Here is a 24,371-nt window from a genome sequence, read left to right on the forward strand (position 1 = left end):
GATTGGGGGAGAGGTAGCTCATCGATTCTTCCGGTTCGCCTCCTAGCATCGTGCTATAAGGTACCAGGCGATAACCAGGGTATAGTTGATCGATAGCTCGATGACGTCATTTCGTTGACGTATGCAATGGGAAATTCTCATAGCAGGCGTTGACGATGGGACGTTGTCGAGTTGTTGAAAAGCAACTATCGTGGTAACTCACCGATTACCTGTCGATCTGCCAAATTTGGAAAGACGTCTGCATTGAATTGAATAATAATATTCCGCCCACTATATCACAAGAAATGGCGAGTAGCTGAGTGGAATGGAGATAAGTTAAGCATTGGGTACAGGACCAAGTCTCCCCTGGGTGGTGCCAAAAGATGAGCGCAATAGAATCATCAAGTTCCCATAAGGCACGGAATGAGACTATTGCATGGCTGGGTAGTCAAAGTCTTCCATTCGTTAGTCATTTCAGGTGGATTAGAACAGGTTTAGGTGGGCGTTGGCCAGATTTGGATTTTTCAGATGTAATCCTGGATAGGACCCTGTCATTGAACGTCGCGTGAAAGTGGAACTGAATGAAGGCCTAAGTACTTTTTCGTAGTTTTTAGTTTTCGGATTTGAAAGATAGTCGGTTACAGTGGCCTGCTTACTGAGCAGAAAAACGCTGTCCCAGGTCCTTACATATCAAAGAGATTTATGGTAAAATCGCTTGTGTATCGTGTATTTTGCGAAACTCGTTGATGTCGTTGGTTCCGGGTTTGAATGGATACAGAAATTTGAGCAACGGTATTATGTGCGTTTGTGCTTACTGAGCAGAACATCATGAGTCTAATCTCAGGCCCATCCACATTCAAGATTCGTCAATCGTTTTATTTGTTAATATGACTACATGGTAATAACAGCAACTCGGTGATTAAAAAGGTGCTCGTCTGCCTAGTGGCAAACGTTTTTGCTTACTGAGCAGAAGACCGTGGGTTTAGTCCCAAGCTCCTTCGCGTTATATGATCGTTAGGACATCAATTCAGCTTATCGTTTACCAAAACGAACCCTGCTGCAAACCCAACCCTCTTATCCAACATCCCAGTGATTCCTCGTGGAAGCGCAGAGGTGTTCTCGGCTTCCATCAAAGCGAGTGTCATGTCAACACAATCCTTCCCATTCCTTTCTTGACCTGTGTTCGGGCGCGGCCGGCGCTGGTATTGCCTAATTTAAGATCACCAGTTTTTACACATTGAGGATGATTGCTAGTCCCAAGCATCGTCTATTGGTTCTCTGTGTAATTACAGCTGATCTGGCAGTAACAGAGTAGCAACCGTGGGCGGTCAATCAAGCTCAAGCTCAAGCAAGCTGTAGTCTGAACCTCGGTCTGAACAAGGCATTAGAGTTGCCTCTATGGTTTTATGTTATGTGAAATTCACAAGCACATTAATGTATTTTTTTTTCAGTGTTTCTCAAATCCATACACGGAACCGTAAAATTACCCAAAATTAAGTTCTTTTCACTCATCTCCCATGTTCCGTTCAATAAGCTAATTTTCAGTAAATCGCTTATAGTAGTTTGCATTTGGCTACGGCAAAAATAATTACTTACTAGTATGTATTTTCTACCCAAAATTAAGTTCATTTGACTCAAATTTGAGAATATCTCATATACTCACTAGTAGCTTATTGAACGATAGTCATGAGAAAGTCGAATCTCTCGTTCCGTTTTTGACAACAGCAAAAAGTGAGAGTGGGATGCAAAACTCAAAATTACCCAAAATTAAGTAAAAAGAACTTAATTTTAGGGTATTTTTTTTTCTCTGTGTAAAGCTTTTTATAGCACACAGAACCTTGCCATAAATGTTAGTACGCATATCGCAAACCCTCGATTACTGTCATTTTGATGTTACTTTGCTGTTATTGTTGTTGTGGTTGACTGCTTGCTCATGAGAATCGAAAAAAAAAAACTTCATCATTCATCAGTCTGGCACTTGGCAGCGACATCGTTCACTATCCTTGTCACCGTCACTTTGTTTTTAGCATTTTCCGTCGTGCGTTCACGATTTGGCGTTGAACACTTTTCGCTGTTATTTTCCTATAAGTAGCTTTCGTGTCAAATTGTGTGCAGCAGGAGTAAAAAGAAAGAAAAATAACTGGATTATCTTCATACCTAGTAATATTAATAATATAATCGACGGTTTCGATCGGTCCTCGCAGCGGCTGTGTGAGTAGGCGAAGTGTGCTGCGGTGGGGGAACATAAATTATTCAGCAACGAACTGCGACGATAAACCCGACAGCGCAGTTACCTTTACTGAGGCAAGGCTGGTTTTGGGGTATTCCAGTCGAGAAGGGGGTAAACTAAAAACGCAACTGTGCGAATAATTTGCATATTGTGGTTCAGATTAGCAGTGATTTCCCTTGAGAAAAGGAGAACAGCCAGATATATCGGTAATGAAAGTGTACATCCGGTCGTAGAAGTCCGGATTGTACGTGAATGGAAGTTCCGGACGATGGGCAACGGCAGCTTTAAAGAAGAAGGTAGTGGTCAGTGTCGTGATATGAGATAAGCCGAACTGCTCTAGTTCGATCTGGTGCGGAGGCTTATCAGTGAGATTTAGAACGAAGAAGGGTTTCGTAAAACGGATTTTGTTGAGCAAGTGAAGAATCTGGAAGCCTTAGAGCGCTAATTGCACGTACAGTTATAGAAAGGAATCACAATCTGTGTGTATTGAAAGATTACGTAGGCAGACGGAGGACAGACTAAAATGGGTGGAAAAATGTCAGTCTTGAACTGGTGGCTTTTGGTCACTTCTTTGTTGGTGCTGATAGCAACACGAATGGGTGAGTCAGAGCAATATTAGGAATGTTTGAAGCGATAAGCAATTGATTTGTTATATTCCGATGGACACAGTGTCAGCACAGTACAGCATCGATTTGAAAACTACGTCCGGCTCGGTCGTCCTGGGCGGAACGATGGAATTCCAAGCAACGCTGCTGACCGACGGGAAGGCGGTCGATGGTGATTATGAGGTCATCTGGTCGGATAACATGAATCCACCGCACACGTTGACGGTAAGTACATTTCCGATTTGCACCGTCATCAGAAGCTCGGCTAGTAAGTAGCTGGCTTTAGTCAAAATGTCACGTATTAGCTTTCATACAAATTAGAAATGAGCGAATGGTGGAATGTTTATTAGAGGGTATTATTATTGTTATCATACGGGATGAATATACCGGTATCATTGGGTACACAATAAGATGTTGAAATCACTAGATCACCCCGTTGCGTTATGATCCATTCTGGGAAAAGGCACGTTTGAATTTTATTCAGCTTTAGAATTCTGTTCCTCCAGTCATGAGTAGCTCTGAGAAATAAATCAAGAACGTTAAGTGGTCCGGGAAGCATGGAAATGTACTAAAGTATTCTAATGTTGATGGGCCTGAGATTAGACTCATGATGTTCTGCTCAGTAAGCAAAAACGGTCGCTCTAAGGTCCCCGAGTCCCTCATATCACATTATACCCTTACTCGAGTTGTAATCATTCATACTCGGCACCGACGACGACGCAAATACACGACAAACAAGTGATTTGACCATAAATCTCTTTAACGTGAAAGGACTTGGGAACGTTTTTTTCTGCTCGGTAAGCAAGCCATTGCAACCGACGATCTTTCAAATCCGAAAACTAAAAGCTACGAAAAGCACTTCATTAAGCTCCACTTTCACGCGACGTTCAATGTTTCAGTTTGCTCTTTACGCATTGTTCACGTGACGATTGTTTGAGCCCTGGTTAAACAAGCTATTCAAATAAACTTACGTTCTCGGAGGCAGCCAATAATGTATCCCAAACGGGATCAAGCGTGTACCCTATTTTTCTAAACATTTCGAAGCGTTCCGTCCAAGATCAATCAGTTACGATTTTCTACAATAGTAGACTCAACTATGTCCTTGCATTCGGGTGCACACCTCCACCTTTCCAAAAATGTGTATACACGATTGTCTACATGGGGGGAAGTCTAAAAACCCTAAAAATCTGTCTACACATCTAATGAACAGCGCCAGCTTGCCATTAAGGATCGATATAGAAAATCTCAAACTTGCATAACTCTTCTACAGGGATACAGCAAACATCCTTACTTCAATTGGACCCAATCGTACGAGAACAATGTAAACGCTGGAAGTTACGTTGTCACGATCGTCGTAAAAAGGTTAATCATATTTTACTACATGGAAGCGTCCACAAAATCGATGGCATTCAACCTGACCAGTAGGTTTTCGTCTGAATTGCTACTTTCATTGCATTGTGATATTCATCATGTATTGTTCCTACAGGTCTTCTCAACGGTCAGATGCAGCTGATTCAGAATAGTAGCGTCGTGGATACGGAGTACGTCTCAAGTGCCGTCGCGTTGAACCAGACCATTGTGCTGACCGAAGGTGATCAGCGAGTCCTGGCCAAGGCCACCTACATTCGGACTTATTGGTTCATCAACTGTCAATACCTGGGTACGTCGGATGAGTTTACCAAGCTGAGCAATTTCACCACAGAGAACCAGGAGTATACCATTGAAGCGTTGGTAGTGGCGTCGTTCGATAAGGTAGAATTGGTTTGATGTTAGTTTTCCGAAATAGTGATTTGATCAAATTGCTTGTTTAATTCGTAGCTTCCGGATCCTACAACGACCACTACCACAACCACCACTACGACCACAACTACTACTACGACGACAACAACAACAACCACTACTACACCAGCTACCACAACCAGCAGCTCTACTACTCCGGCAACTACTACCACTACTACTCCAGTACCGCCAAACAGTACAACAACAACAGTAACGCCGGCAACGACCAGCTCTAGTACCTCAACCACCAGTACAACTCCCAAGCCGAGTTCGCGAAGACGGCGAAGGCAGGTGGCGTCTTCCAGGGATGTCCTCGCCAGCATCAGTCCCCTGTTGCTCAATATGACGGATATCCGAAGTAAGTAGCAAATATTTTCAAGAGTACCTATCTTCAAATCGATGTAAATTTCGTTTTCAACAAAAACTGCACCTGTTCAAAAAAATTCTGAACAAAGTATTAAACTTTTCGTGTACACTGTAAAGTGATGGTACTTGACAATCGATTCCAATGTATGTATGTATACCTAATTTTCGCTAAAAATGCTAATGGGACTGTTATTGTTTTGTTTTGTTTTATTGTTGTTTTACATCAACAGGCTGGATGAAGCCCCAAATGATGTTAACCTTATCAACTATGGTGTAGATACTCCTTAGACTACCTACGCCAGAAGTGTTGCTGCATCAACTGGATATGTTGCCATCTGTTTAAGCGCCCGATCTTTTCGTCTTCGTATGATGGTTCCGGTAAGGCTACTGCTGACCTTCCAATTAAAAAATGTGACGGTGTAAGTACTGACATATCGCTTGGATCCTCCGACATCGCGAATAAGGGTCGCGAGTTGAGAATCGCCTCCGTGCGAGCAAGAAATGTATTCATCTCCTCCGTTGTCAATCTGGTTTCGCCAACAACTCGTTTCATGTGGTACTTCAGCGACTTAACTCCTGCTTTCCAGATCCCACCAAAGTGGGGACTTCTTGGCGGGATAAAATGCCAAGTGATTCCCTTCACCGAGCAGAATTCATCCAACTTTAGACGATGCTGTTGCTCCTCGAATAACCCTTTCAGCGCTGCGAGCTCGTGGTTCGCACCAACGAACGAAGTCCCGTTGTCGGAATACACATCGGACGGAAAGCCACGTCGACTAGCAAAACGATGCAAAGCAGCGATGAAATGGTCCGATGTCAGGTTTGACACTAATTCGAAATGAATCGCCTTCACAGCCATGCAGACAAAGACGACAACGTATCCCTTGAATGTCTTCGTGCTTCTTTCTTCTGGTTTCAGTTGGAACGGTCCAGCGTAGTCGATACCAACCCGTGAGAATACTGGAGCAGGATTAACGCGAGCCTCCGGAAGGCTACCCATGAACTGACTGCCGAGATTAGGTCGATGCTTCGCACAAATTTGGCATTGGGAAATGATTCGCTTGATGATTGATTTCGCCCGTAGGGGCCAATACCGTTCACGGACAATGGATAACAGTCCGCCTTGTCCCACATGCTGGTTTTCTTCGTGTAGTTTCCGGATCAATGCCTCCGTGACATGGTGTTTTGCCGGCAGCAGCACTTGGTGCTTACCGTCGTATGGTATCGCCGAGTATTTCAGCCGACCGCCCACTCTGATGAGTCCGTCCAGTCCGATGAACGGTGCTAAGTTGGATAGACCGTGCCGTTTGCTTGATTCAGCTTTCAGCCCTTTCAGTAGGACCAAGAACATTGCTCGTTCTGCACTGGTAACTTCGTTGGCGCTGATACTTGTGACGTCACGCTTCTTGTGCACCACGTTGTCGATGAACCTCAGGACATACGCCCAGGCACGCTGTAGTTTACGGTAGTCGCTAACACGATCCAGTCTGATTCCAATGCCCTCTATCACAGTTGCTAGTACTGTCGTTATTTTGAGTTCCGGTATTTCAAGAACCTCGTCAGCTACGCCTGCTTGCAATTCCAGTTGCTGTAGATGTGGTGAACCTTTCCACCAGAGATCGTAGACCAACAAGTCTACCGGTGATGCACCTATTGAAATCACGTCAGCAGGATTGCTCTCCGATCGGATGTAGTTCCACTGCTAACCTTGAGTCAACTCCACGATTGTTGCCACCCGATTCGAGACAAATTGATTAAGTGCCGACGGTGACTTTTTGAGCCAGCACAATACGATGGAACTATCGCACCACAACTTCACATCGTCGAAATGAATTCTCATCGAAACAACCACTTTGTCAAGTCCGCCAGTAGTTTTGCTCCGCATAATTCCAACCGGGGAATCGTCATCGGTTTTAGTGGAGCCACTCGCGATTTGCTTGCAACTAGGTTCACACTAATCGTGCCATCCGCTGTGACACACCTGGTATACATGACCGCTCCATAGGCCCGCATCGAAGCGTCCCAAAATCCATGCAACTCGATTCGTACTGCGTTCTCGGGGATCACATAGCGCTGTTTGTGCATTTCGTTGACGACAGGCAATTGTTGCCTGAACGTAGTCCACTCCTGCAGCAATTCTTCCGGTAGCTCTTCATCCCAGTTCAAGCCAAGACGCCATATATTCTGCATCACCAATTTGGCTGCTGTTATTACCGGTCCCAGGAATCCCAGGGGATCGAATAGGCGACCGATATCGGACAGAACCATTCGCTTCGTCGACGACGTATGTTCACTGATCGGCTGGACGAAGAATGCAAAATAATCCTCAAGCGGGTTCCAAATCAAACCCAGTGTCCTTATCGTGTTGTTGATTCCAGTATCCTCAAAACTAACGAACTTCTCTTGCAGCTCCTCTGGTATTGCCTTCAGTACTTGAACAAAACTTGTGGACGCCAAATCCTCCACGTTGCAACAGCGACGTTAGCTCGCGATAGATCTTCAACACCTCTTCCGCAGACTTTCCACCAGTTAGGAAATCGTCGATGTAACTGTCGTACCGGATCACTTCAGGCATAACATTTGATAACGGCACAAAAGCATTTGCAAACAAACTTTCTAAGGCCCTTTACACGCAATTAAAAGTACGCCCACGCAAACCAATAACATCATCAGATAGGGGCAACTATCACCTTTCCGAAAGTGGTATTGGTTTGTGTGGGTGTACTTTGGTTCGCGTGTAAAGGGCCTTAGAAAGTTTGTTTACAAATGCTTTTGTGCCGTTATCAAATGTTATGCCTGTCTTGTTCAGCTAACGGGAAATCCTTACCTTCGCCCGTTGCCAACTGAATTAGCGCTTTTGTAGCATGATGCGGTGAGCTAGCCACCCCGTACGTCACTGTTTTCAATTCGTACACCTTGCGTACGCCGTTTTTATCCACCCACACTATTTTCTGGAACTTGCGGTCGTTCTTGCTCAGCCAAACCTGGCGATACATTTTAGGCACGTCTGCCGTTAATACCACCGGATGCGCGCAGAACCGAAGAATGATTGTCTGCAGATCGCTTTGGACTGTCGGTCCCACACAAACCGTGTCGTTCAGGGAAACTCCTGATGTCGTGCTGGCCGAGGCATCAAATACCACGCGAACCTTTGTTGTGGAACTCGTGGCCTTGAACACGGCGTGGTGTGGTATGTAGTATCCATATCGGGTGTCCTCGGTGATCTCCTCCATATGGCCGAGCGACAGGTATTCAGCCATAAATCCGAAGTACTGTTCGCGTTTGGCCGGGTCCTTGGCCAAAGAAATCAATAGCTTGTCCAAACGTTTGCTTGCCATCTCGAACGACTCGCCCAGCTGCTTCTTGCGGTCATTGAATGGCAGTCGTCGAACCGTATAGCGTCCGTCTTCTTCTCGTACGTGTCTTCCCAAAGTGTTCCTCTACCAGCGCTTCAGCAACGGTCATGTTTGACTCTGTACCAACGTTCTCGATCTCCCAGAATCGCATGAGCGTCTTGTTCAACATCTCGTCTTGGTGGTTCAGTTGACACAGACGCAAGCATTCCTTGGACTTCTTGGTCTGTACTGATCCTCCTACGACCCATCCTAATTCCGTCTCTGTCAATGTCGCTTCGTTCTTACCCAGTTTTAGACGACCTTGCTTGATCAGATCGAAGAAGATCTCGTTGCCGATGATTAGGTCAATCTCACCGGGGGTGTGGAACGATGGGTCAGCTAGCTTGACGTTTGCTGGTAGCAGCCAGGATCGGTAATCCACTTCAGTGATTGGTAGGTTGGATGTCACCTTCGGTACGACCAGGAAGTCTAGAATGGACGAGGAAAAAGAATTAACGCGCGAAACGATGTTCGTGCTAACGATATACTTAACTCGTGTCTGGATATCGTTGAGGCCACTGATAGGCAGATCGACTTGATGCAGCTTCAGATTTAGCTTGGATGCTAGCTTTTCCGTTACGATGTTACTATCGGACCCTGAATCCAATAGCGCTCGAGATTTGATAGTGGTACCTCCTTTTCCCACCATCAACACCTCCGCTGTAGACAAAAGCACGTGTCGCTTAACCCGAGGCTTAACCGTACCGCCGTGAGTGCACAAGGTGGTTGCTATTTCTTTCTGTGGACTGTTTCCTGACGACTCCGGTTGCTCCACTGGCTTTGGTGGCGGCTTTTCAGGTTTGCTGGATTCTTTCTGTACATCGCTGGGATGAAGCAAGCTGTGGTGCTTCCGACCGCACCCTCGGATTTTGCATCCTTGTTCGGACGGACAGTCAGCAACTCGGTGCTTGGACTTCAAGCAATTGAAGCACAAATTCGCCCTCGTGACGATGGATTTGCGCTCCCCCACACTAAGCTCCTGGAACTTGTATATAGTATGCTCTTCTCTGCAGCAAGGGCAGTTCTCCTTGGTGGTCTGGACGAACGATCTCGACGAAACTGGAGCTGACTGCTTCTGGTTCAACGCTTGGCGTTGCTTGTTTAGGACGGTTCACTACTGTGACGTTTGCTGCTGTGAGCGATTAGTCCGCTGCAGAACGCGTCCCATTTCCCTCAGAAAATCCATGAACTCCTTGAATACTGGCATCTTGCCGGTGCCCAGTTTCAACTCCCAATGTTCTTGAGTCTCTCTGTCCAGCTTCTTATACAGAACGTTTACGATAATCAGCTCGGATAATCCTTCCACGACGTAACCATGGCCCTTCAATGCATCAGCATGCTTAGCACAAACTTCGACCAGCTTCGAGATTGACTTACCGCGATTTTCCTTACCGATCTTCTGAAAGTCGAGAATAGCATCGATATGCGTGTCCATAATTCAACCTTTTATCCTCGTACGCATCTTCGAGGATTTTCCAGGCCATGTCGTAATCGTTGTTGTTTACAACATCCTGGTCAATCTTGTCCTTCACCTCACCAGTCAAGCAGTTTCGCAGATGCAGAATCTTCATCGCCGGGGTTTCGTTCGCATACCTAGCCATAAAACTGGAAAACAGGCTCTTGAAGCTATACCAATTTTCTGGATTCCCGTCGAAAGTGGGAAATGGTGCATGTAATTGCGGCACTTGCTGTTGCACGTACACCGGCGGTTGCGGTACAGCAACCTGGTTTTGGCTTGTCGCTGAGGAAACTGCATCGATCTTCGTGTTTAGACAAATATACAGCTGATTGTGCAGCTCCTCGAAAGTAGCGTACTCTATCCGTTGCTCAAAATAATAATCCGCATTTATCCTCTCGTAGTCGTCAGCACACCTACGAAGTGTTTCCAACTGGAGCTGGAGCAAATGAATGTTGACATTCTCTGCCCGCAGCGTCTCGTTCATCCGCAACAGCTTGTCAACCAGCATATCGCGCCGATCGTATAGCACTTCCAGATTTTTCTCCATGATGATATTCTCTTCTTTCTTCTTCTTCGCCGTTTTCTGATCGGCAACCGACTGCAGTAGATTTTTGCTGCTACTCCCCGTTAGAGCATCCAAAATATTCCGACGAGATACTCCCGAAACGTTTCCACGCGGAGTTTCCGAATGGGACATTCACGTACTGTTTGTTTTTCCGACGGCAATATGAATTGCACTGACGCACTGTTTATTTTCTTTTTGTTTGCAGGTTCTATTATTGTTTACATCGTTCGATTGCGACGATGTTTTCACTAGAAACACTGGAATAAGAGACCAGCGGAGAAAAAAAAACATGAATTTGGCAACAAGATAAACATCAAAGCAATCCTGGCATCACTTGCATTTGTAACTGCTTGCTAGTGACTTCGCAAATGCACCGACGAGCAAGTTCATGAGTGATTGTTAAACGATTTTAATACTCCTCCCTAATTGAAGCAAACCATTTGTAAACATTGCAGATTGGAACCGCTTTTGACAGTTTGATTGGAATCATAACAGTGTCTCCGCTGGTCTCTTATTCCAGTGTTTCTAGTTTTCACTAGCCAACAAAATGGCGATTTTGTTCTCGCGAAACGTGCTCACACGGTTTCGATTTGGTTTTCAGCCAAAATGGCGTCACTTTTCTTCGTGCCTCGGACACACACTGTTACTTGTGGCGTAGCCTTGGGCCACTTTCCACCGTTCTTCTTGACCTTGCACCTAATTTCGACGTGTGACGGACACTCGCTCTCACTAGTGGCGTAGCCTTGCGCGTAGCACCAGTGTTATTCTTCTCGGTCTCGGACCGATTTCACCTGTGCCACGGGCACACACTCGCTGTAGCCTTGGGCTCAGCACCACGCTTCTGTTTTTTTTCTTGGCCTTGGGCCGAATTCAGCACACGGTGCTAAACAACACTTTTCCGAACCGCTCGATCGCGAGGACCATCACCATTCCTCCGGTCATCCGGCTCGAAGGACCAAAATGTTCCACGATAGCTCACTGGTTCAAAATACGATTTCGGAATGTGATGGTTTTCGCGAGAGAAACACTCGAATGCGTCCGTCGTATACAATGTTCAGTTTATTTCTGTTGTTCGTTTCGTACAGTGCTGCCAGTTTAATTTAGAGAAAAAAATATGATTATTTTTAGTGGCAAATATTAATTAAAGAGGTTTCGTTATCTCACAACCGTTCACGATTGTCTGTCAAAGTCATAGGAAAAGTCATTCCAATCGAGCAGAAGACCTGTCAAATGGAAAAGATGTCGCCTCTTTATAAATTCAGGCTCTTTAGTCTTAGCATAAGGCTATTACGAAGCGGTCGGGGTTGAACATTCAGGTAAATTTGCCTCAGAATAGCCTCCCAAGCTGTCCTTTCTTGCAGGATATCGGCCACGGTTAGGGCTCTGCTTGTGTCTCTTCTAGTCCGTAGAAGTTCTAGGTCGATAAGTTGACAACGGCTTTCGTTACTGGGTAATCGAAACGGATTATTCTAAGGCAATCTACGCAACGCAAAACGAAGAAAGCGACATTGAACAGATTCAATTCTCTCGGCACCGTTGTTGTACAATGCTGAACGCACCTGAATGCACCGTGCTGAACAATACTCAAGCGTCGATCGAACAAGCGAACAATAGAGTGATTTTAGACAGTAGATATCAGTGAAGTTTTTAGCTATCCTAAAAAAGAACCCTAAACGTCTTGACACCTCATCAACAACATATGCAATGTGTTGCTTGAATGAAAGCTGCGAATCCAAGATCACACCCAAGTCTTTCACCTGATTCACACGTTCGATTGTCGAGCCAAGCAGTTCATAGCTAAATATTATCGGTTGTTGTTTTCGTGAGAACGTAATAGCGGAGCATTTGGCTGGGTTCACTACCATTCTGTTTAACCTGCACCAGCTAGCGAATATATTCAACTGACGTTGAAGAAAGTGACAGTCAGTATTGGAGCAGATTCGTAGGAAGATTTTGAGGTCATCTGCATATGATAACCGAGGAGTTTCGATGACCAGATGCACGTCGTTGAAGTACAGTCTAAAAATTAACGGTCCCATGTGGCTTCCCTGAGGTATACCTGATGTGGCGAAGAAGCTAGCTGATCTACAATCTCCTATGGCAACCTTTAGTTGCCGACCGGTAAGATATGATCGAAACCAAGAAAAATAAGCATCGGGAATGTGCTCCCGGATGTATTGATTTGGTGAGTACGTTCCAGTTGAAGATTGTTCTTATACATATCTCGATTGCATTTTCGAGGGGACGTCCGGAGAGCTTTGAGATTTAGGCGTTGTTGCTTTTGCGGGCAGACGAGTTCGTCGCCGGTAAGGGCCAGTAAGTGCTGCCAGCAGATGAATCAAGAGGTATTCGAAACAAAATTGGTAAGAAATGTCCATTCAAATCGATTTAATACAGTTGAACAAATTTCTAAACTATGTACGTGCCAGATTTGGAAGTAATATTTTTTGAATCTGGAAGTGTGTTTATGATACCATTATCCATTTGAAAAAGGTAGAGTGAACATGCGGGGTTTATTGTAAGTAAAAGTGACCTCGGAGTGGTCGTGAATTACTAGACATTCTGAAATGGGTCACTGGAGCTGCAATAGAACTAACACCTTCTAACTCCCGGACTAAACCTGCTTTAATTGAAGGGTAGTAAAAAGCAGTTTTCTTCCATAATAACACTGCCGGACAGTTGGGGTTAGATTGCACACACACACACACACACACACACACACACACACACACACACACACACACACACACACACACACACACACACACACACACACACACACACACACACACACACACACACACACACACACACACACACACACACACACACACACACACACACACACACACATACATTCACACACACACACACACACACACACACACACACACACACACACACACACACACACACACACACACACATACACACACACACACACACAGAAGAGGAGCTAAGAAGTGCGTTGAGAGTGCACTGCGATCTGGGAGATGTCCCGATGTCAATCCGCATGAGGAAGGCGTACGGCGGCATGCAAACGGCGGTTATACGGCTTTCGACAGCTGCAGCGAATAAGCTGTTGGAGACGGGCAAGGTCAAGGTTGGCTGGTCATTGTGCTCGCTGAAAGCCACTCCTCGGGTTACCAAGCAATTGGAGCGATGCTTCAAGTGCATGGGATTCGGTCACCAGGCGAGGAACTGCAATGGCCCTGACAGATCTGATCTGTGCAGGAAATGCGGAGAAAAAGGCCATATTGCAAGAGGCTGCACGAAGCATCCGAGGTGTATGCTCTGCAAAAAAGAGGACGGTAACGATCATACGACGGGAGGCTTCAAATGCCTAGCATACAAAAAGGCGATGGCAGGCCAACAGTAATGGAGGTAACCCAAATAAACCTCAATCATTGCGACATTGCTCAGCAACTGTTGTGGCAGTCGACAACAGAAACAAAGTGCGACGTTGCAATCATTGCGGAACCGTATCGAGTCCCTCCCGATAACGGTAACTGGGTTGCGGATAGAGCTGGGATGGCAGCTATACAAGTTATGGGCAGATACCCCATTCAAGAAGTGGTTGCGAGCTCATACGAAGGCTTCGTCATCGCCAAAATCAACGGAATCTTCATGTGTAGTTGTTACGTACCCCCCAGATGGACGATTGAGAAGTTCTACGAGATGCTTGATGGACTTACCGAAGAGCTGGTCGGACGACGACCGGTAGTCATCGGAGGAGACTTCAATGCTTGGGCAGTGGAGTGGGGAAGCAGGTGTTCCAATGCAAGAGGGCACAGTCTGCTGGAAGCTCTGGCAAAACTGGAAGTTATGCTGGCCAATAAAGGCACCAGCAGCACTTTTCGCAGAGATGGCCGAGAATCCATTATCGACGTTACTTTCTGCAGTCCGTCGCTGATGGCAAACATGGATTGGAGAGTGTGCGAAGGATATACCCATAGCGACCATCAGGCGATACGATATGGCATCGGTCAACGGAATACTGTGGCAGTACGGAGGACGAGAACTTGTGACCGAAAGTGGAAGACGAAAGCTTTCGACAAGGATTTGTTCGTTGAGGCACTTCGTGTGGACGGGAGTCCCGTAGATCTAAATGCGGACGAGCTGACAGAAACGGTAGTGAGAGCATGTGACACGACCATGCCGAGGAAACTGGAGCGAAATAACAGACGGCGTCCAGTCTACTGGTGGAACGAGGCACTTAGTACTCTCCGCGCTAGTTGTCTCAGAGCCAGAAGACGTGTTCAGAGAGCAAGAACGGAAGCAGACAGAGAGGAACGAAGAGAAGTGTTTCGAGCGGCCAGGGCCGCTTTTAAACGAGTGATTAAGCAGAGCAAGTCGAACTGTTTTAAGGAGCTGTGTCAAGACGCTGATGCCAACCCCTGGGGCGACGCATACCGAGTCGTGATGGCGAAGATCAGAGGTCCAACGATGCCCGCTGAAATGTGCCCAGAGAAGCTGAAAGTCATCGTGGAAGGACTTTTCCCGAAGCACGACCCAACAACCTGGCCACCTACACCGTACGGAGAAAGAGAGGGAGATAACGTCGAAATCACCAACGAGGAGCTCGTAGTAGTGGCGAAAGGATTGAAGGTGAAGAAAGCTCCCGGTCCGGATGGAATCCCCAACGTAGCGTTGAAAGCGGCGATCCAGTCATCCCCGGACATGTTCAGGATGGTGCTGCAGAAATGCCTGAACGAGGGTCACTTCCCTGACAGGTGGAAGATACAGAAGCTAGTGTTGCTGCCGAAACCAGGAAAACCGCCGGGGGATCCAGCATCATACAGGCCTATATGCCTGCTGGATACACTCGGAAAACTCTTGGAGAGGATCATCCTAAACAGGCTGACGAAATACACGGAGAGTGAGCACGGATTGTCGGAGAGGCAGTTCGGATTCCGGAAAGGGAGATCGACGGTGGATGCAATTCGGACAGTGGTCGAGAGAGCTGAAAAGGCGTCCAAACAGAAGCGGAGAGGAGATCGATATTGCGCCGTCATAACGATCGACGTCAAGAATGCGTTCAACAGCGCCAGCTGGGAGGCCATCGCCGAAGCACTGCATAGAATGAGGGTCCCTGACTACCTGTGCAGGATCCTGAGGAGTTATTTCCAGAACCGGGTTCTGGTCTACGAGACAGACATGGGACAGAGATCGATTAGGATCACAGCGGGAGTTCCACAAGGCTCCATCCTTGGTCCAACGCTCTGGAACGGGATGTACAACGGCGTGCTAACGCTGAAACTGCCCAAAGGAGTTGAGATCGTTGGCTTTGCGGACGACGTCGTCTTGACGGTAACAGGCGAGACGCTGGAAGAGGTGGAAGTGTTGTCAACCGAGGCAATCGACATGATTGGTAACTGGATGAAAGGAGCGAAGCTGCAAATAGCCCACCACAAAACGGAAGTGTTATTGGTCAGTAACTGTGAAGCGGTACAGCGGGCGGAAATCACCGTCGGGGAGCACACCATAGCCTCGAAGCGTGTGTTAAAATACCTGGGAGTGATGATCGATGACCGGCTAAACTTCAACAGCCACGTCGAATATGCCTGTGAGAAGGCTTCGAAGGCCATCAACGCGATAGCTAGAATCATGCCGAACAACGCTGGTCCCAGCAGTAGCAAGAGGCGTCTTCTGGCCAGCGTGTCATCATCGATACTGAGATATGGAGGTCCAGCCTGGGTTCCAGCGCTGGAAACGAAGCAGAACCAAAGGAAACTGAGCAGTACGTTCCGGCTCATGGCCATGCGAGTCGTGAGTGCGTACAGAACCATCTCGTCGGAAGCAGTATGCGTTATCGCCGGTATGATCCCTATCGGCATCACCCTGGCGGAGGACAGTGAGTGCTACAGGCAGAGAGAAGCCGGAAGAGTACGGAAAGTTGTGAGAGTGGAGTCATTGGCTAAGTGGCAACAGGAGTGGAACACGACGGAGAACGGTAGATGGACACATAGACTAATACCGATTCTTTCGACCTGGGTGAACAGAAAACACGGAGAAGTCAATTTCCACCTAACGCAGTTCCTGTCTGGCCACGGCTGCTTCAGGAAATACCTGCATCGGTTCGGACACGCAGCGTCACCCCTCTGTCCGGAGTGTGGCAACGTCGATGAAACGCCGGAGCATGTGGTCTTTGACTGTCCAAGGTTCGAGGCAGTGCGAACGGAGATGCCCGTCCTTAACGTGGAGAATGTCGTCGATGAAATGTGTCGAGAGGAGGACTCTTGGAATGCCGTCAGCAGGGCAGTCACACAGATTATGTCAGAGCTGCAGCGTAAATGGAGAGAAGAGCAGCGATCTAGCAACGCCAGCTAGCGCTGAGAGTACGACAAGTGCATGAGCACAGCCACCCCCCGAAGTAGTCGCTTCACAGTGGTCCCGGGGGGATCCAGGCAGAGGAGAGAGTAAGGAATGGGAGCTGCACTAGGCAACTAGTGGATACCACACCGTCCCACCTTCACTACAGGCCAGGCTTCTTGAAGCTTTCCTAAACCTTACTATAAAAAAAAAAAAAAAAAAAAAAAAAAAAAAAAAAAAAAAGCACACACACACACACACACACACACACACACACACACACACACACACACACACACACACACACACACACAACGGCGCTCTGACATGCAGAGTAAGCTCGACGACCTTGTGGAACGCTCCTCTGAAGCAGGTCTAACCATATCAACGTCAACAAGACCAAATCGTTGGTCACGGAAAACCGTTCCAATTTCACGGTAGCTGGGCAGGCAGTGGAGAAAGTCGAAAGCTTCCAATATCTTGGCAGCCAGATAGCGTCGGTCGGCGGCACCAAGAGCGACACAGGTGCACGGATTAAGAAGGCGAGGGCTGCTTTTGCCAGTTTGCAAAATGTATAGAGAGCAAATCAGATCAGTCGACGCACCAAAATCCGAATTTTTAACACGAACGTGAAGTCTGTGCTGTTATACGCCAGTAAAACATGGTGTGTATCAGCGGAGAACACTCAGAAGCTGCAGGTGTTTATCAACCGATGCCTGCGGTACATAATTCGTGCCTGGTGGCCCCACAATTGGATCTCAAATTCCGAGTTTCATCGTTTGTGCCATCAGAAGCCGATATAGACAGAAATTCGTGAACGGAAGTGGAGGTGGGTCGGCCACACACTACGACGGAGCGGAAACGAAATCTGCAAGCAAGCACTGGACTGGAATCCAGCAGGACATCGCAGCAGAGGCAGACCTAGAGGCTCGTGGCGGCGGAGCCTAAACAGTGAAATTAAGAACGTTGACCGAAACTTGACTTGGGCACAGGTCAAGGCCAAAGCTAGTAATCGCCCAGGATGGAAATCTTTCACAAAGGCCCTTTGCACCCCTGGAGGTGCGCAGGATCGTTAAGTAAGTAAGTAATATGTCTCTTCAAAAATACAGATGGAACTCCATCAGGTCCAGGATTGAAGGATGACTTGAGCAGAGTCGCGGCCTTAGAAATCATCTCAGCATTAACATCAATTGCACCCAGCGTTTGATCATTTACTGGAACGCTCCTGGCAGCCAGGTTAATATGGTCGTCAGTTAGTATCTCATTAGTGAATACACTGGCAACCTTTTCGGAAAAAAGGTGGCATATATCCTGAACGGTGGTAGCAACTTCTCCGTTGAATTCCATAGACGATGGGAGGCCGAATTTCCTGCGTTGCTCGTTCACGTAGTTCCAACGTCATCTGGATCAAGGATGTTCTCCCATACCATGCTAGACAATACATCTATGATTCTACGGTGGTCAGCTTTACGGAAGTCATAAGAAACCGTAGCAGGAGAATCGACGAAATCACGCACGAGTTTGTCCTCATCAGTGACCCTCCTCTGGGTGATGTGGAACTAGCTTAGTTAGTGCAGAAGGAGCCGAGAAAATTAATGGAGCCCTGTCCTGTGTGCTCACGAAGCAGAGGTCCAAACTACGATCATTTTCGTTGACTACATGGTTAATTTGAGAAAGCGTCGCTGTGCTGTAGTTGTGGAGAAGGCTAATAGCTCCTGCGTGTAATGTAGAGCTATCAGGATCTGGATACAGGAATCCGCTATGAGATGAACTCCACGAAACGCCTGGCAGATTGAAGTCACCAAAAATGAATATCTCATCAACTGGAATGGCACTTTCGATAACTGTGAAAACTGACCGACAGTGAGTATCGATGAGTTCATTGTCCCGGACTCGATCAGGTGGAATGTACAGAGCGCATAGAAATAGTGTGCGATCACCCAGATTGATGGCTGTCTAAACCTGCTCCACATAGTTCCATGAATCGTTCTCGATGGCCTTTGCCTCCAACCCGCCACGGACAGCTACAAGGATACCTCCACCAGTAGATTTGCGGCTGTTGTTAGGACTCCGATCGCAACGAAAGACCTCGTAGTCAGGACCGAAGACTTGACTGGAAAGCGTTCGATAATCGAGCCACGTTTCGCACAGGACAATTACATCGTAGCAGCAATCCGATACAGCTAGGCGGTACTCTTCAACATCAGAATTTATTCCACCGGCGTTTTGGTAGAAGATCAGGACGTCCTGCTTGCGGCAAGACCGCACAGGGCAGTGTACTACGACGTGGCAAATAAATAAAACAGCAGAATGTGTGATTCCTTCACTACTTTTTAAATTCTTGGTGTCCCATGCACGTCTATAGCATGAGATTATGCACTTCCACCTTCAGCAAGGTGTCTTACACACTTAGAATTTTCTACCGAGATCGGCTGTGCAAATCTCGGCAAAAAAAGTTTTACTGAGATCTCAGCAAACATTTCATTTGTTTGCTGAGATTCAGCTAAGCATTATCCGAGACTCAGCAATCAAATGTCACTTTTGCTGAGATCTCAGTGGAACTTATTTTGCCGAGATTTGCACAGCCGAGCTCGGTAGAAAAAACTAAGTGTGTAAGTGATCAACGGGAGGTAAATAAATAAGAGGTCATACTTTGATTAAAAATCTATAAAATTCCTTACCAAACAAACATTGAAATATTTAGGGGCTAGAGGGGTTGTAATAACATGACGTAATTTTCAAGGGGTGGTCGAGCAATTTGTTACAATATGTGATTATTGAAATCCCTCAGTAGATCTTGTTTTCAGTAAAAAAAACTTACATATATGATCGTATCCTTCCAGGCATCATCCTGAACGGCGAGCGGATACCGGACCATCTTCTGCTGCATGAGGATCTGGACCATGAATCGGTCGAAGTGAGTCGCATCGTCAAAAAGGCCGATCCCGGCTTCAACATCGACGATTCCCGGCAGCCGTTTGTTTGCGGTAACAGTTCGATGATTCCTCCGGATCCGAAGAAAACCTACGGTCATTTTGTGAGAAAGATCATCGTTCAAAGTGAGTGACAAAACATCGTTTTTTTTTTTTTTTTAATTTGACCAACTTGACCTTCCATTTTGTTCATGATCCAGATCCGATCACTAAGCTCAACGTCACTGGTCCGCAGTGGGTCCAGCAGGGTCATTCGGCCAATCTCACCTTCCAGTGCTCGGGGACGCCACCGTTCAGCTTCTGCTACAGTCTCTTCAAAGGTAATTCACGGGTTTGAGGTTATGACTGCGAATAACGAAAATCGATTTTCCGCAGGGCAACACAATCTAACCCAAAACGAAACGTGTACCAATGGATGGATATCGAAAGACGATCGCTGTAGCTTCAAGTTTACCTCGTGGTTGATCTTCAAAGAGCAGCGCTCGTTGGTAGTCTTCCTGAAAAACCGGATATCCGAGGAGGTCATTCAAGTTGGACTGCAGATCTATGAGAGTAAGTTGGCACATGTGCGACATAAATGGCAGCCCCAAACACCCGGCTAATCTGACACGTTTTTCACAGATCAACCCAAATCCCAGCTATCGGTCATCGTAGTCCCCATTGGGTTTTGCCTGCTGGCGGTAATTCTGGTGGTCTTTGGCGTGGCCTATTACATCCAGAATCGGGAACGCTTCATCATCGAGGTGGCCGATTTCAACTTTGGCGATACGAATTCGCTGGATGACGACATGGAGTACAAGACGTTCCAACAGCGGCTGCTGGACAGTATGCGGGATTCGTTCAGACTGCCACGGTTTCGCCTGGGGTCCAGTGGGGCCAGCCACGACGGTGACGACATGTCTCCGTCGGCGGTGGGCGATAGTTCGCTGCGGTACGGTTCGATGACCTAGGTCGGCGGTAGATGCAGGTTTGAATCGTTGTTTTCCATTTTACTTTGAAGGAATTACTGAGTGATTGGCAGAGTTTTGTTTTGAAATAGGGTCCTCCACCGGGATCTCTAATGTATTAGTGTGATGGCTTTTCTTGTATTTTCCGGCCACTTGATGAGCGAGCAGGTGTGCAATAGAATTTGGATTAATAAGACGCGAGAGGTTTTGGAACACGTGAATCGTTTAGTGATCGTAGGCGAAGTCTTGCATATCTCACCTCTGGTATCCGATTATGGTTAGTAACTGCCCTGCCCATACAAACATAATCTATGTACTAGGTATCTATTATTATTATGAGCAATAACCTTTCAGGAATAGCGGCATCCTGTAGCCAAGATGCTGCTTGCATGGCCAATGAGAATAACCCAGAGAAAGAGTCATTCCTACACAGTTGTATGAGAATTTTCTAAAAACTGCAAGACTCACCGCTGAGTTCTTGGGTTTTTATCTATAGAAGAAGTGTCTCTATGTCTCTGAGTTATTCTCATTGGTCATGTGGTTTAGGTTTACATGCAATTCTGACAGCATTTCATGCACGTAATGTATCAATTGGTCGAACATGCTCCTAGGCATTTGTGTGTCCAACAGGCTCAACAGGTAAGCTTCGAAATGTATGCAATCAATGCACCAGTGTTGACGGTTGCACCTACGATCGTTGTCTGCTCCGCGCCCAATTTCCAGATGTAGGGAAAACGCTGGTCAATTCCAGCTTTTGTTTGAGCTATGGACCATTTGGCAGAAGCCTAGCTCTGAGTTCCGCGGAGTTGATGCTTCGAAGTTTTGAGCTCGATTCTGACTTCTGAGAATCCTTTTTAACCCTTTCCCGTCCAGAGTGTAACCAATTTTAAAAACCATTATCTCTGGAGTGTCTTGAGATATTGGCCTGGATTTTCTTCCGATAATAGAAGAACTGAAGGTTGAACGCGGAAAAATTCGGACCCATTAAAAAAGCTGCCATTAATGCATTTTTTGAGTAACATTTTACAGAATTTCACTGAATCAAGCTAAGAGTGTATAGAATCACAGTAGGCATTGGTTGTCAGAATAAGTTATTTTTTTCACATCATGGCTTCACCGGTGCAAGCACGTCGCGATTCGATCCTGCACGCTCGAAACGAAAATCCCGGTTGATCCGCTCCTGGCAGTTTTCGATAAAATTCCTGGGCAGGAATTTTTTACCTCGGTTGACCGGAAGAATGTTAAATCAAAAAGAAATCGAGATTTCCCAAAAAGTTCCTTGTCTGGCAAGTAATCTACAGTTTGTAGACTGAAAAGCGAAACTTTCGTTACTTCTGGAACCATGAACCAGCAAATTTACCACAAGGAGTGCCTACGGAAGAGACCGCCGCCTTTTCTGGAGCAACATGAGGTGGATTGCCTATTCTTACCAGAATTGGCAAGCTGCCACTACTCAAAATCCACCCAACAGTGGTACAGCAAAAATGGCGTCACAGTGGTTCCCAAGGAGATGAATCCGGCCAATACCCCGAAACTAAAGCCAATTGAGAAATACTGGTCAATTGTGATGCACATACTGAAGAAAAAGAGTAGAACTGCAATTGACCTGAAGGATTTCAAGCGGAAATGGAATTTGGTAGTTAAACAGTGGGAACAGGGCTCATGTCAAAGATGATGGACCGTGTACGAAGAAAAGTTCGAGCAATGGCCTATGCTAGGAAACAAGACTGAAACAATGGTCTTACAATAAGCATAATACCTACTAATGTAAAGCTGGTACATTGAACTATGAAAAATAAAACGCATTTAATCACCATCAAAATTTTAGTGTCCGGATTTTTTCGTATTAAACCTCAATATTTTTTTTAAATCGGTTGCAATTTTAGAAAGTTGTAGCCTACAATTTCAAAAAAGGCATGAAGCTTCAGTGTCACCACGGGCAAATGGTATTCTAGGAGACTCGTAATGAAGATTCTGAGGAATCCCAGGTTGAAAAAAAAACTCAAACTGTATTCCAAACTGTTACCTTGTGGAAGGATTCTGATCTGGATATTGAATAATGCCAAAGCCAGTGGAATCCTTGGTGAAACTCTTGATCACTTTTGGCAGGATTCTATGCAATTTCGGATTTGATTATCCGGAATCACTGAAAGGGGTTCAGGATTGCCAGGTGGTTTCTTGTGGTATTCTATGGAGTCTCAGACGACATTCTACAAAATTCTAAGTGTGATTCCAAACAGTTTCGGGTGGGATTCTGGAGATTCCTAGGTGAATACTCACCATTAGATCAACTAACTCGTCTTATAAGTTTTTTAGAATCCCGCCTAAGATTTCTAGCATGTTATCTCATGCACTATTCTTTGAATTTCATTGTGTATCATCGTTCAAGCATTTAACGGTTGATTTGAATATTATCAGTTCCGCGAACTACTCGCCGCAGCGCTGGCATCGGATCACTTTGACGTTTCTATACATTCTATAGAACTTTTATGCAATATTGTTTGCGAGTTAGCGAGCAAGCTTGTTTTCCGCGAGAAGTCCGAGAGATGTCGCTACTGAGGTCCTATGTTTTAAGATATTATGTTTTCAAGAAAAACTTTTTCAAAGAGTTACGTCTGTTTGTCTGTGGAGAAACTAAGACGAGTGTCTGAGGAACACTACTTACACTAAACTCTACCTGGATATGGATATTAAGGAATCCTACTGTGTTACCTGACTCATAACGAATATACTTTGTATCCGCGGTCCCTCGGATACAACTTTAGACGAGTTCATTTTCCACCGGATACAACGTATATTCGCTATGAGACAGGTAAGACAGTAGACAAAATTCCAAGGAATCCTAAGTAGACATATTTTTTATTCAGAACATTATGGAGTCCTTAGAATCCCACCAGGTAGTGTTCCAAAAGGGATTCGTCCCTGGCGGGATTCTGAGTATCTCACATAGATCTCAGGTGGGATGTAGATGGCCAAAGGTCGAACGACAAAAGGTTGAAGGGTAAAAGGTTAAAAGACAGAAGATCGTTGGAAAATAGGACGAATATACAAAAGGTCGAATGGACAAATTCCAAGGGACAAAAAGTCGAATGGTCAAAAGGATGGTACACAGGTATATTGAGGTCAAGGCCACCAGTCAATCTAACTGAACTGCTTGAAAGCTATTTCTCAATCTTGAAGTTGACTCCTTCCCAGACGGGATTCTCAGCAATCCCAGACGGGATTCTCATGAATCCCAGACGGGATTTTCAACAAACTCAGACGGGATTCTCAGCAATCCCAGACGGAATTCTCAGCAATCCAAGACGAGATCCTCAGCAATCCCAGACGGGATTCTCAGCAATCCAAGACGGGATTCTCAGCTATCCCAGAGGGGATTCTCAGCAACCCAATACGGGACTCTTAGCAATCCCAGACGGGATTCTTAGTAATCCCAGACGAGATTCTCAGCAATCCCAGACGGGATTCTCAGCAATCCCAGACGGGATTCTCAGCAATCCCAGACGGGATTCTCATGAATCCCAGACGGGATTTTCAACAAACTCAGACGGGATTCTCAGCAATCCCAGACGGAATTCTCAGCAATCCAAGACGAGATCCTCAGCAATCCCAGACGGGATTCTCAGCAATCCAAGACGGGATTCTCAGCTATCCCAGAGGGGATTCTCAGCAACCCAATACGGGACTCTTAGCAATCCCAGACGGGATTCTTAGTAATCCCAGACGAGATTCTCAGCAATCCCAGACGGGATTCTCAGCAATCCCAGACGGGATTCTCAGCAATCCCAGACGGGATTCTCA

At 46.2% G+C, this 24,371-nt stretch overlaps 1 protein-coding gene across 1 annotated transcript; it reads left to right on the top strand.

Moving 5' to 3' along the window:
* The first annotated feature begins 1,961 nt into the window (after positions 1-1,961).
* On the top strand, positions 1,962-24,174 carry LOC135704206 (uncharacterized). The gene is made up of 9 exons (XM_065225669.1): positions 1,962-2,808; positions 2,879-3,039; positions 4,085-4,235; positions 4,301-4,566; positions 4,633-4,951; positions 19,534-19,749; positions 19,824-19,943; positions 19,999-20,175; positions 20,245-24,174. Exons 1-9 carry the CDS (start codon positions 2,733-2,735, stop codon positions 20,571-20,573), a joined length of 1,815 nt encoding a protein of 604 aa, XP_065081741.1. The 5' UTR covers positions 1,962-2,732; the 3' UTR covers positions 20,574-24,174.
* The last annotated feature ends 197 nt before the right edge of the window (positions 24,175-24,371 follow it).

Source organism: Ochlerotatus camptorhynchus, unplaced genomic scaffold (assembly GCF_037179485.1).
Source record: "Ochlerotatus camptorhynchus isolate MF236.1 unplaced genomic scaffold, CSIRO-AGI_Acam_v1.1 ptg000232l, whole genome shotgun sequence".
NCBI lineage: Eukaryota > Metazoa > Arthropoda > Insecta > Diptera > Culicidae > Ochlerotatus > Ochlerotatus camptorhynchus.